This window comes from Megalobrama amblycephala, linkage group LG22, assembly GCF_018812025.1.
Source record: "Megalobrama amblycephala isolate DHTTF-2021 linkage group LG22, ASM1881202v1, whole genome shotgun sequence".
NCBI lineage: Eukaryota > Metazoa > Chordata > Actinopteri > Cypriniformes > Xenocyprididae > Megalobrama > Megalobrama amblycephala.
Genome location: NC_063065.1, coordinates 30,749,244 through 30,764,302, shown reverse-complemented (window position 1 = coordinate 30,764,302; position 15,059 = coordinate 30,749,244). Strand labels below are relative to the sequence as shown.

Sequence of the window (15,059 nt, the reverse complement as noted above, 5' to 3'; positions counted from 1 at the left end):
TAACTTTAGTATGGCTTGACTTTGAAAGCAAAAATAAGCTTAAATAAGTCAAAAATCTGAAGTCAAAATTGATGCTACACTCTTAAAAAATGCTGGGTTAAAAATAACCCAAGTTGGTTTGAAAATGGACAAACCCAGCGATTGGGTTAAATGTTTTATTGAACTCAACTATTGTTTAAAAATGACTATATGACTGGATTAAACCCAAAATATATTGGAAATTGAAAATCAGACACATAATTACTAGAGGCAACTAATAATAATCAAAAGGTGAACATTTATTAATAAGATTAATGTTTAATTATTATTCAATAAACATATTAATAAATGTTCATTTCCAACATATTCTGGGTTCATTTTAAGCAACAATACAGTAATTTTTAATCAATAGTTGAGTTAAATAAAACTATCCAGCAGGTTGAGCAAACATTTAACCCAACCACTGGGTTTGTCCATTTTCAACCCAACTTGGTTTGTTTTTAACCCAGCATTTGCCATTTTTAGAGTGTAAATACTTTGAAATAATGATTTTCCATACAGATAATGTTAGTTACTCGCCAAATATCTACTAGGCTACTTTTATCAAACTCATAATCTAGTCTCTATTCTGATCAAATACAGCCCAGGAGAATCGAGTCTGTGACGAGACTCATAATTGGCCGGCTCCTGCGTCAGCGTCACTCGCATGCGTCGTGCTGATCACATGATCAGCTTTGGCCAATACTGAGCCGGCATTCGGACGTAAACACAGAAGCTTCACTGTGTTACTGCGTCACCTGCGTAAGATAATGATGGAAGAGATTGTTGAATAAAGTGGTTATTTTTGTTTTGTTTTTGCACACAGGAAGTATTCTCGTCTCTTCATAACATTAAGGTTGATCCACTGCAGTCACATGACTGTTTTAACCAATGTCTTTAGTTCCTTTCTGGACCTTGAAAGTGTTGATTATATTGCTGTCTATGGACGAGTCTGTCGGATTTCATCAAAAATATCTTAATTTGTGTTCTGAAGATGAACGAAGGTCTTACGGGTGTGGAACGACATGAGCGTGAGTAATTAATGACAGAAATAAAATTTTGGGGTGAACTAACCCTTTAATGTCCAGGTAACTTTGAATGAACGTTCATATAACGTTACTGGAACGTTAATGTTCTTTGAGAGAACGTTGCCAGACTGTTATCCAAAGTTCTGAGAATATCCAAAAGTTATCCAAAAGTTCTGAGTTATCTCATGCAAAAATGGCTGGATTTCGCCCGCAAAAACTCATCAAGCAACAGTAATGCGACGCACCTTCACTCCGTCGTCAACACCTCTCCTGCAGCACACTGCCGTCTGTCCGTCAGCAGACACCCAGGGCCTACATCTACAGATGATGGCAAAGAAAGCGTTTTGAGTCATGCTCCATTTAGCCACGGCTTAGTCAGACTCCACGGCTTCACTAGCGCTTTGTCTGGTGTCTCTGAGCTCTTTGTGTCTGATTCCAGGCAGGGTGCCACCCGAGACAGCAGACAAAAGCTCTCCGGATTAGAGGAACCAGTGGAAGAACTCAAGAAGTCGTGAAGAATTTGCAAAACATCAATGATAGCCACATTTCTTCTGCTTGTAGTACAGTATTTTATCCTCCATTGAACAGAAGTTTTAGTTCTGCGTGAGCTCGTCCAGACAGTACGACTGTAAATGTTAATGATGTCTTGAAGGAGACGGTGGAGACTTCAACTCAAGGCCTGTGCTGAACCGTCATCCTCTTATGTTTTAATGTAGGCCATTTGTCACAATATAGATCACATATCAAAGCTGCTCGTAGAATAACTGTGTTTTAAAGCTTTCCATATCATATCCATGACTAGATCGCTCACATGGCTGTGTTTAATCAGGCTCTACATCATATATATGATGCCATATTTCATTTCCAGAGAGAGTCATCATACGGAGGGTGGTTTGAAATGGTTCAAAGCCAATTTTATATTAAATACGTTTTGATCACCCATGTGTTCCTTCTGGGTGTTGCTTTTTCTTCTCGTGCTACATAGTGGGACTATTCATACGGTTTTATCTTAAACGTTTCCTGTCTGTAATCTGACAGCTCACCCTCTGAAATACATTCGACTACCTGAAAGGACCTTTTGTGCAACATTGGCCGAGCAAAAACTAAATTCAGACTTTTTCTCACTCCAGCAATTAAAGCGAAGCTGCCAGCAACGGTCCCGCTGTACATCACACCTCAGAGGACCGCTGTTCATGAAGAATAAAGAGCGCGCCATTGTTGCTCCAGCCAACTTCACGCAGGAGTTCTTTCGCTCGTCGGCCCGGTTCGGTCTGGCGCTGAAACATCTGAGGGTCTTACTGTGAGAGCAAAGCTTTTGAAATCATACTCTGTAAAAAATACTGGGTTAAAAACAACCTGAGTTGAGTTGAAAATGGACAAACCCAGTGATTGGGTTATTTTGTCCCAACTATTATTTAAAATGACTATATGTCTGACTTAAAATGAACCCAAAATATGCTGGGAATTAAAAATCAGACACATAATTACTAGAGGCAACAATAATAATCAAAAGGTGAACATTTATTAATATGCAATTTAACAAATGTTTATTGTTTAATTATTATTCATTAAACTTGATTGAGCAAAGCAGATTGAGCAAACATTTAACCCAACTGCTGGGTTAAAACAACCCAATCGCTGGGTCACAACATCCCAATCGCTGGGTCAAAACAACCCAACCTCTAGTAATTAACAACCCAATCGCTGGGATAAAACAACCCGATCGCTGGGTCACAACATCCCAACTGCTGGGTTAAAACAACCCAATCGCTGGGTCACAACATCCCAATCGCTGGGTCAAAACAACCCAACCTCTAGTAATTAACAACCCAATCGCTGGGATAAAACAACCCGATCGCTGGGTCACAACATCCCAACTGCTGGGTCACAACATCCCAATCGCTGGGTCAAAACAACCCAACCTCTAGTAATTAACAACCCAATTGCTGGGATAAAACAACCCGATCGCTGGGTCACAACATCCCAACTGCTGGGTTAAAACAACCCAATCGCTGGGTCACAACATCCCAATCGCTGGGTCACAACATCCCAATCGCTGGGTCAAAACAACCCAACCTCTAGTAATTAACAACCCAATCGCTGGGATAAAACAACCCGATCGCTGGGTCACAACATCCCAACTGCTGGGTTAAAACAACCCAATCGCTGGGTCAAAACAACCCAACCTCTAGTAATTAACAACCCAATCGCTGGGATAAAACAACCCGATCGCTGGGTCACAACATCCCAACTGCTGGGTCACAACATCCCAATCGCTGGGTCAAAACAACCCAACCTCTAGTAATTAACAACCCAATTGCTGGGATAAAACAACCCGATCGCTGGGTCACAACATCCCAACTGCTGGGTTAAAACAACCCAATCGCTGGGTCACAACATCCCAATCGCTGGGTCACAACATCCCAATCGCTGGGTCAAAACAACCCAACCTCTAGTAATTAACAACCCAATCGCTGGGATAAACGACCCAATCGCTGGGTCACAACATCCCAATCGCTGGGTCAAAACAATCCAACCTCTAGTAATTAACAACCCAATCGCTGGGATAAAACAACCCAATCGCTGGGATAAAACAACCCAACCACTGGGATAAAACAACCCAACCGCTGGGATAAAAACGACCCAATCGCTGGGATAAAACGACCCAATCGCTGGGATAAAACGACCCAATTGCTGGGATAAAACGACCCAATCGCTGGGTCACAACATCCCAATCGCTGGGTCACAACATCCCAATCGCTGGGTCAAAACAACCCAACCTCTAGTAATTAACAACCCAATCGCTGGGATAAACGACCCAATCGCTGGGTCACAACATCCCAATCGCTGGGTCAAAACAATCCAACCTCTAGTAATTAACAACCCAATCGCTGGGATAAAACAACCCAATCGCTGGGATAAAACAACCCAACCACTGGGATAAAACAACCCAACCGCTGGGATAAAACGACCCAATCGCTGGGATAAAACGACCCAATCGCTGGGTCACAACATCCCGATCGCTGGGTCACAACAACCCAACCTCCAGTAATTAACAACCCAATCGCTGGGATAAAACAACCCAATCGCTGGGATAAAATGACCCAATCGCTGGGATAAAACAACCCAACCGCTGGGATAAAACGACCCAATTGCTGGGATAAAATGACCCAATCGCTGGGATAAAACAGCCTAATCGCTGGGATAAAACGACCCAATTGCTGGGATAAAATGACCCAATTGCTGGGATAAAACAGCCTAATCGCTGGGTTAAAACGACCCAATCGCTGGGTTAAAACGACCCAATCGCTGGGTTAAAACGACCCAATCGCTGGGTTAAAACGACCCAATCGCTGGGATAAAATAAGTTGCAAAGTTATTCTAACATGGAAATTTGCCATATGTTACGACAATAAAACTATTTTAAATAGTATTTTAACATTGTTTTATGCATGCACAACTCGTATTAATTGACAGACTGCACTAAATATTTGTAATTTTTAAAATTATTTTGTTGCACGGAAGCACTTTTAGAAGAGGTGAGTGTGTGTGTGTGTGTGTGTGTGTGTGTGTGTGTGTGTGTGTGTGTGTGTGTGTGTGTGTGTGTGTGATTTTATACTAATGGCCTATTTTAAAACAGGTTTTCAAAATCCCATTGGTTAGAAACACAGATGGCTCCGCCCCAAACTCACGCCATTGGTTGATTCGCTGTTGCCGTGTCAGGCTGGTCGGATCAGCAAACGGAAATATGATAGTTTGATAGTGCCACAGTGTGATCAGTGTCTCTGCAGATTAAATTAGAATATGAGAACATGGAACAAAAAGGCAATTATCTAAATATCATCCAGACATCACTTATATATTTTCACATCAATTTTGACCTAAAATCTTTGTGTTGAAGAGAAAAGTTCATATTATCTGCCCACTTTCCAGGTTAAGTCATGTTTACCTGTCAGATGCGGTGGTGTTTGTGACGTCACGTGGCTCTCTGTTGGCGGGAGCAGGTCGGACAGCTGCTGTGTTTGTGGGTGTGTGTGAAGTGACGAGCGGACGCTGAAGGTTACTGCTGCCGCTCTGAATGAAGTGTGAAAGCTTTAGTTGAGAGCGTTCATCTGCAGACAAAACAAACACGCTAGAACCTTCGCTGACAACACCGCTCAGACAAAACGGGGGCTAAATTATCACTTTTGGTAGCTTTACGACACGATTTCATGATCTGTGTGTGAACGTTCAGGGATTTACAACACAAACCTTTTTTTTCTGTAAATTATGCAAACATACTTAAAAGAAGAAAAATCACTCTGCACGAGATATTGAGGCTTGTTTTCAGTTAATGCATGTTGAATTTTAATTAGCTCTTGGCACAACCACAGTAGTTTAAACAATCATTATGCCTATCCTGTGGAGTTCCTGTGATTTAATTTGTCCATCTTTTAATGCGAATGAATCAGTGATCATGCAGTGTTTCTCTTCTGCTCACACTCTCATTATGCTTTCTCATAAATGCGATGACTCGGCTTATTCAATGAGCCTTTTGCATCGAGTCATACACACTGTGATATGAAATTACGGTCCTGCATGGCCGCTTTCTGCTTCCTCTCCTCCGAGCGAGCGACCGACAGAAGAGGTCCCGGTGACACACGAGTGTTATTTGTGGCAACACGGCAAAGAGAGTTTGCTTTATGTTTCAGAAAGCCTTCAGAAGTTATCCAGCACACCATGATTAATCACGAACATCAATACAGATGGAACAGTTCTGGTTAAATATTAAATGAGGCTTATAAAACATTTTAATAGGCTGTAGACGTGCTATTGGCATAAGCATATTAGAATTATGTTGATTTAACATAACGTCCGATGATGGCCATTAAAACTACACAGGCCTGTTTCATTTCCTCTCATGAAAACATATCAGTATATAAAGGTTAAAGAACTTTTGTCAAATATAGACACACATTGTACAGACACGAGTGTGATCTCATTCAGAGCTGAACACGAGTCTTTGGACACACACTGATTTGTACAGACAGCATCTAAACATAAACCTACAACTCTAGAGAGATAGAAGTGTTTGTGTTTCCAAATGAGACGAATTCATTCTTACTTTTTATACTGTTGGCTTACAGTTATTTAATCTCACAGCTAACAGGGAGCGTTCTCAGAACGTTCTGGCAATGTTCTCTGTAAGTTATGAACAAACGTTATTCCAACAACGTTAATAGATTTTCTTTAATATTTTTTAAAACATTACTACTTGTTTCCAAACATTCAAAAGTAATGTTCCTACAGTATAATGTTAGGAAAAAAATGAATGTTCCTTTAACATTCATATAACCAAGAAAAACATAAAAAAATGGACATTTAAAGGGTTCATGAACTGCATTTTTTTAATATTATAATGTTCTCTGAGAACCACTCATAAAGTTAAGATTTTTACATCAAAAGCATCCTAATTTAGACATCTTTAGCTATGTTCAATCCTGTATTTGACCCTCTCTTTCGAACACTCAGATGGGCGTGTCTCATTCAAGAGTTGAAGTAAACGCCCACTGCTGTGATTGGCTAACAGTCCGCCGTATTAAAATAACTCTCAGTGTCCTCCCCAGTACATGTATGGATTTGTTTTGAAAACTTCAGATGTTGAAAATATTGTGTTAGATAATTGAAATATTTGCCAATAATGTGAAACACTTTATGCGTATTATATATACTTGAAAAGTCTTTTTTATGGCAAATAAAGTTTAAGTACTTGGAGTTTCCAGTTATAGCTGACTGGATTATGAATGAATGATAATTTGGTTCTTATAGGCTGGATCTTCGTTAAAAATGAAGTTCATCTACACTTTTTGTCTTAGTGGATCACACTGCAATGCAAAGACTGTTTCCACAACTCACTTCAAACGTCTCGTTCTCCTCAGAGTAAAGGCCTTTGCACACTGAGTCCGAAATTTTCGCATGCGTTTTTTCGTATTCGCAATCCTAAAAATTCGTCACGCACAGAGACCTTGCACACTGAGTCCGATGCGTATTATGAATGCGTTGCGAAAAAAATCGCAAAACAAATCGCAAAACAATACAAAATGAAGTCTCCAAGCAGTGAGCACGATTAGTTGTCTCCTCTCTTCTAAAAAGAGAAAAAGAAAGAGGAAATATTGGGTCCATTCAATCCCGAGATTGCATAGAGAGAAAGGAGAATTCACCTCATCAAGGAGCTGCGGGATTATCCGAGCGTTTCAAAGTTTACTTCAGGATGTCTTTCGCTCAGTTTGATGCTTTACTACTGGCACATTATGTCTTTATATTCGGTCTCTTTGTATTCCTCACGTTGTTTGTCATTCAGTGCTGCTGTTATGTGCTGTAGAAGACGTGGATCAACTTGTCAGATGGCATTCTGGATTTTGCATTCGCGTACGGTGGCTCTGAATTGTCAAAACGTCTCTCAAAATGCGTGCCACGGATGCGAAAAACGCAGAAAATCGAACCTGATCCGAATATTTTTTTGACGGACGAAAGTTTCGGAGGCAGTGTGCAAACGCGATTGACATAAGGTGAGGTCGAATTTATTTTTTAACGTGCGAAAGTTTCGCATGCGAATTTCGGACTCAGTGTGCAATGACCTTAACCCCGTGTTCACTACTACATGACACGTGAGTCGGTGGGCGGGGCTAAAGAGGTGATGAGGTAGAAGTGGGCGTCGATCTTCTTCTGCAGAGGCGTGTCTTTCCTTGCAGTGTGACGTCATAATGTGACAAAATCCGAAACGAGTCGTTTTCTGAGCTTGGCTTCAATAAAAGCTGTTTTTGGACTAACAGAATTTTGGACTTTTTTATTGTAAACAACCTCTCATATGTCAGAAGATCAAGGGAAATTTGATTTCTCAATTCATGAGCCCTATGGGAACATTAGCAGAAAGTCTTTAGAAGGTATTTTTGTCAGATGCAATGTAACGCACTGTAAATGAGCTATCGTTCGGTGAGGCTTTTATCTGTGGATAATTTTGAAACTACAGCAGATACTGAGGTCTTTGAGACGGTCGCAGCTTTCTGCAGCGATACACGAAGGCTTTCCTGCCGATGAGATTTTAAGTCCAAGTGTAAACAGAGCTGAAAAAACAACAGATCCAGTTACTGGTGTAAAAGGAGTGAAGGAAGCGTGTGTGTGTGTGTGTGTGGATCAGCAAGGGAACATGGTTTTGAATCGCTCTATTCCTGCCTGTGGTTTCTGTCTCTCAAACGCTCATAAATTCCCCGGCATCAATGAACTGACACATTTATGCTTGACATTAATGTTTAGTTCTAATATAAAATTTGGTATTTGGGGTATTTTGAATGTTTTTGAGTATATTTTTGTCAACTTTGGTATTATTTCAATGTCAACATCAGTGTTATTTAGGTTGGGTGTAAAAGTCCTTGCCAGGAATGCTGGGACATTTAATTCCAACAGCTAACCAAATAAAACGCTCACGCCAAATCTCAGCATGTATTCATATTTTCATCCTCCTCAACAGTTGAAGGCGAGTTTATTCATGCAGCACATTTCATACACAAAGTGTTTTCTAATAGATCTGGAAGTAAAAATGCTATTGATTTTCTCCATATGGGAATTGATTTTTAACGTTAACTTTAATAATCGTGTTCATCAGCAGAATTCCTGGTGAAAAACTACATTACCCATGATTCTGCAGAGAAATCTCCTCCAATCAGAGTCGCTCTCAAATGTTACTATATATATATATATATATGTCTTACTCTTTTGCTTTAAATTAAAGTTTTTTAATGTTGTGATTCTCCTATCAGTACCGAGACGTTTTAAAAACCTCCAGTATATTAACAGGAAGATCACAGCCACTCCCGAGCAGATTTTGTTGTTTTGCGTCCTACGCAAACTGAGCGAACAAAAGATCTAAACATCTCCGTCTGACTGGACCCCATTATCAGAGGGTTAGTGGTTTGTCTGCTGTTTGGGATATTTTCATTTCTGGCTTTAAGCTGGGCGAGTGACTCATGAAATCAAAGGTCGTCGCGGTCTGTGTCGCTGCCAGAGAGCTCTGAGATTTTCTCTAACATTGTTTTAAGACTGAAGCCCACAGCGCACGAGCGCCAGCCGACTCTGACTCACTCTTAAACATGCAGCATATGCTAGATCTGTCCTGCGCTGAATATCTCCTCTCTGTTAGCTTCAAATCATAACTATATTTGTAATATTTCCCTGAAAAACACTGAATATGTTCTTCAAAAGATCCTTCGTGAAATCAAGAGCAGCAGAATTTGATCTAGAAATGAGATGAATGAAACTAAATGATCTGAAGTATTTGTTTCTGTCGTGGTGGAGCTCAGACTCGTCTCACTCACGGGTGGATCAGACAGTAAATGAAAGAGTGTTAAATCAACAGTTCAGACGTGTCTTCATGTTTTCAAATGTGGAGAGGAGGATCAAGATATCTGTTCACATTTAAGCGCAGTTTGTTAAACGAACACACAAACTCGCTCACAGAAACAATAGTGCTTGATTAGAGGCATTTGTTTGAAGAAAATCTTCAAGTTTATTTGAAGTTTCATCAAAACAGCATCTGAAAGGGTCCATTGACTCATAAAACAGCCCAGAAATGATGAAAGTGCTCATTGAAGGCGCGGTTTCGAGTCGCTAGGAAATTTTGGTTTGCTAAATACATTCCTGGAGTGTCAGGAGATTAAAATACTATAAATATAATAAATTATTATTTATTTAACTAAATATATTGCATTTTTTGTAGTTATTTTAAGTTTTACAGCAAAAAAATGGGAGCAAAACTAAGAATAAGTTTACTTTATTATGCATTGTATTGTATTTTCATCTGAGGTTTAACATTTAGTAGGTCTGATACATGATTGATTGATTGATTGGATTTGTCACGACTCGTACGTACAGAAAGCTGCTTCAGACAGTTCTCTTTCACGCTCGAATGGACAAAAACACACAAAATGATGTCGAGTATCCTCATAAGTACAGTCTTAAATGAGTTAAATAGTGTTAAATGAACGTGAAGTGGGATGTGTGTCAGCTCTTAAAGTGACAGCAGCCTAATAAACCTGCTGCTGTTCATCAAACAAGAGAAAATCCCTCACTGCTTCTGACTGAATAACTTCTGTAGCTTTAATAAAACATCATATGCTTAATTTATAATTTATGCATGTCTTAAACACTATTAAACATTAGAATGTCTGAAGCATGATTGATTGATTGATTAATTGGTTGAATTTGTCCTGGAGTAGATTTTCTCTGATATCTGATGTCAGTTTTGTTGAAAAACAAATTGTCTTTTCCATACAAGTTTTATTTTCTACATCCCAGTAATTTAAAACTAGTGGTATTTTTAAACATTGACATTGGCCGATGAGTGTTTCTGTTTGGCCGAAGTGTTTTGACGGTGTTTGATTTTGGATTTTCTCTATTTTTGTATTTTTCCACCATTGTTTCCATTTGTTCCCAGTCAGTTTTGATCCTAATGTTACACCAACACTGATTAATAGTTTTAAACATCTGTCTGAAGCAATCATAATCAGCCCGTGTTTTCAGACAACAGTCCTATTCATAGCATTGTTCAATCCCAGAATGCTCTTGTGAGATGGGAACGCTGCTTCATCTCAAGGTGAAGGTCTGTGCAAACCAAATACGCCTCAAACCCGGACCGTGGCAGAGCTGCAGAGCTCATGAATGTGAATGCACACACGGCTAATGAGCGGCAGGGAAATAAAGCTCAGTTGATTCGGGGCGTGTTTGAGATGGCTGCCGGCCCATCGGCCTCGCTCTAAACACTCCGTGGATTGAGGGTCTCGCTGCTCGCGTCGCTGCCAGTCTGGGAAGTGTTAATGGACAGCTAATCCCACTAATGCCATAAACTGAGACTCGGCAAAATAATCATATCCAGGATCCCTGCCATCAAACAATAATGCAACGGCCGCTGGAATCTAAAACTGATACGATATTTTTGCTCAAGATCGCGTCCTCTGAGCGCAAACACATGGTGTTAGTGAAGCTCTCTCGCTCCTCAGGCTGATCTGTGTCAGGATCATGTGTTATTAAAGACGTCTGCATGTCTTCCTGTATTAATGCTCTTATTATTATTATTTTCATGATTAAGAACATTTTCCCCCAAAATATCACCAGTCAAAAGTTTGGGGTCAGTAAGATTTTATATATTATATTAATATTTCTGAAAGAGTCTCTTCTGCTCATCAAAGCTGCGTTTATTTGATCAAAAATACAGTAAAATAGTGAAATATTATTCCAGTGTAAATCAGCTGTTTTCTATGTGAAAATATAGTAAAGTGTAATTTATTCCTGTGATCAAAGCTGAATTTTCAGCATCATTACTCCAGTCCTCAGTGTCACATGATCCTTCAGAAATCATTCTGATATGATGAACATTTATGATTATTGATTCATGACATTGGTTTACATTTTATTTTTCAGGATTCTTTGATAAATAGAAAGTTCAAAAGAACAGCATTTAATTTAAATAGAATCTTTTGTAACATTATAAATGTCTTTACTGTCACTTTTGATCAATTGAATGCATCCTTGATGAATATAAGTTTTAATTTATTTTATTTTTTTTACTTTTTGAATGGTAGTTTAATCTTGTGAAGTGTCTAAGTCTAGAGAAATGTGCTCAAATATTATGAAAATAATTTCACAATGCATGAAATCTTAATGGATCTAAAACCATTTTTCTCAGTTTATTTATATTTAATGAGCTTCATCTACAGACTGTATTAAACATGGGCGCAGTGTCCGTGACATCACCCACGGGTTTCTAAAGAGTGGGCGGAGCCAGTTGTTGCCATCTTGGCAGTGCGTCACTGTGCGTCACTCCCGGATATAACCAAAAATGGGCAAAGAGGCGGGGCTTGGGTGAAGCTAACATACAGGATAGTAGTGACAGCAGCGGCAATCCACCTGTCACACAAGTGGCCACGCCCTTAATTAAACTAACTATAAGGCTTAATATAATTATTATATTAATATATATATTTATTTTTTTTTGCTGTAAAGTTGGGCATTTTAACATGGGGGTCTATGGGATTGACTTTTGGAGCCTGTCCCTAGTGGCCAGTCGATGAATTGCAGTTGAAGAGTTGGATTGGAGAGAGAGAACGGCTTGGCTTCATCAAGTCATTTTGAGCTTGTTATGATCATTAAAATCAAACGTTCTTATCATGAAATCTTGAAACGATCATTCAAACAGTGTCGAATCCCTTTGATTTTTGTTGCAGGAGACGCCGTTTTTCCTGCGGTCAGCTTTAGTCCACAAAGAGGTTGCCATTTACAGTTAAAACATGTTTAGTTTCCAGATTTGGAAAAGCCAGGATGTGGCTTCAAATGAGACAAACCGAAGCAAATTGTCCTTCCCTAGCTCATTTTGCATTAGCATTGCCCAATTTGTCAGGGAAAACAAGGCTGAAGGCTCGGAGAAACCCAACGGTTCGCAGCGCAGAAATGTTAAATCTCAGTTCCTGTATGAACGCTGGCACTGATGAAAGCCATACGTTTCATTTAATTAAGACTAATTTAGTGCTCCTCACCATTAATAAAGCAAGCGTACGTTTGGCTCTTCCAGCAGACTCTCTCCAGCAGTACTTCAGCTTAATATGATGTTTATTCTTCTCCTGAGCCGCAGTGACAGAGAAGGGTTGGCAGATGTCAGTGAAGGAACCTTGTCTTGACTTGCTTTCTTTCAGTTCATGATTATTATAAATTGTCATAACAGATTTAATAGGTATATAATTTACACAAGTGGTTGGGTTTGTTTAGTTTGGCATAATTATACCACACAAAAATACATGGATTTCATTGCATTAGATATTAAAATATCGGGCCAAGTGGCAACTTCAAAACAAATTATCCACTTTTTCCAACTTTCTGAAGCTGTTTTATTTTATTTTATTTTATTTTATTTTATTTTATTTTATTTTATTTTATTTATCAAAATATCAGACCAAGTTAAATTTTCAGAAAAAAAAAATCCTCTTTTTCAAGGTCATTATTTTATTTTATTTTATTTATTTTATTTTGTTTTATTTTATTTTATTTTATTTTATTTTATTTTATTTTATTTTATTTTATTTTATTTATTTTATTTTATTTTATTTTATTTTATTTTATTTTATTTTATTTTATTTTATTTATCAAAATATCAGACCAAGTTAAATTTTCACCCTGGACGGATGGCCAGTCCATCACAGTTTATTTTATTTAAAACATCTTTAAAACAATTTTTTCTCTTTTTCCAACTTTCTGAAGCTATTTTATTTTATTTTATTTTATTTTATTTTATTTTATTTTATTTTATTTTATTTTATTTTATTATTTTATTTATCAAAATATCAGACCAAGTTAAATTTTCACCCTGGATGGATGGCCAGTCCATCACAGTTTATTTTATTTAAAACATCTTTAAAACAAATTTTTCTCTTTTTCCAACTTTCTGAAGCTATTTTATTTTATTTTATTTTATTTTATTTTATTTTTTTTATTTTATTTTATTTTATTTTATTTTATTTTATTTTATTTTATTTTATTTTATTTTATTTTATTTTTTTATTTTATTTTATTTTATTTTATTTTATTTTATTTTATTTTATTTTATTTTATTTTATTTTATTTTATTTTACTTTATTTTATTATTTATTTTATTTAATTTATCAAAATATCAGACCAAGTGGAATTTTCAAAACAAATTATCCTCTTTTTCAAGGTATTTTATTTTATTTTATTTTTTTATTCTCCAACACCCTGAATGGATGGCCAGTCCATCACAGTTTATTTTATTTAAAACATCTTTAAAACAAATTGTCCTCTTTTTTTTTTTTTTCTACTTTTTCCAGCTGTTTTTGCAAAAGCTTTTATATTTGATTCCTTTATTTCATTCAGCTGAGTGTGAAACACAGTTAATTGAACATGCATTTAAACGCTGGCTGTAGAATGAAGGCCCTGCAGGGATGTTTGTGGAGGTAATTGATTGACGGGTGACTGGGATAAGTGCCTGACTAAAATTGCAGTGAGATTATGTTAACATGATCCGTGCAAGTTTTGGCACAGGCCGCGAGGAAGGCGATCCGTGAGGATCTGCAGGAATGTTGATGTTCTCTCAGAGCCCGAGGCTGTGTTGACGTGCGCTGCAGCTCCAGATCTCAGTCCTTTAATGAATGAAGGGCGCCGCCTCTAATTAAAGACTTCACCATAACAAGCGTCTGATTTATCGCAGTCTGGAGACAGAAGATAAACATGCTCATCATTTTCTCTTTATTTCACAGCATGTTTGTTCCGGTACAACTGGCTGTCCTTCGTCTACCTCATCTACCTCTTACTCATCCCGCTCTTTGCCGAGCCGACGAAGACAACAATGCGAGGTGAGTGCGACGCCCTTCATTCCTCTGCAGACAGATATTCCCGTGTGAAGACTTGCATCGCTCTTTATGAGCGTGTGAATGCAGCGCCTCGGCCGGCAACAGCTGGAACCGCAAAAACAGGATTCACAAACACTTTTTGAGGATATAATTGTCTTTTCATGTTTTATTTGAAGGGGTTACTGTTTCACATAATCATATTTTCACCTCAGAGTCCCTCTAGTGCTCAATAAATACAGGCGTCTCACTTGTGATCACGAATAAGTGCTTTACTGCCTTAAACAAATATCTATTTGACGTTATAACAGTAAATTTAGAATTCATTCCAGGGCCATTAATCATTAAAACTATAACCAAAACGGCATTTTCATTCATTAAAAAATAAAATGAACGTAAACTGAAAAACCTTTTTTTATTTCAGTTACCAAGGCAATTTTTTTTTTCATGTTTTTGTTTAGTTTAAACTGAAGTACTAAAATAAGTAAAAATAAACTAAAACTAAAAATTTAAACTTAATAAAAAGTATATAGATGTTAAAAAAATATAAAAATGACAAAAACACAATAAAACTAATAAAACTAACTAAAATTAAAATGAAATATAAGAAAATATAAAAATAAAATCA

General features: G+C 37.7%; 1 protein-coding gene across 4 annotated transcripts in view; it reads left to right on the top strand.

Annotated features, from left to right (window-relative positions):
- The window catches only part of LOC125258346 (piezo-type mechanosensitive ion channel component 2), a 118,273-nt gene that overhangs the window by 4,277 nt on the left and 98,937 nt on the right, over positions 1-15,059 (top strand). For all 4 annotated transcript variants that reach the window (XM_048175244.1, XM_048175242.1, XM_048175243.1 and 1 more), the window contains exon 2: positions 14,342-14,437. In XM_048175244.1, coding sequence (XP_048031201.1) covers positions 14,342-14,437 — 96 coding nt within the window. The remainder of the gene's footprint in view (positions 1-14,341; positions 14,438-15,059) is intronic.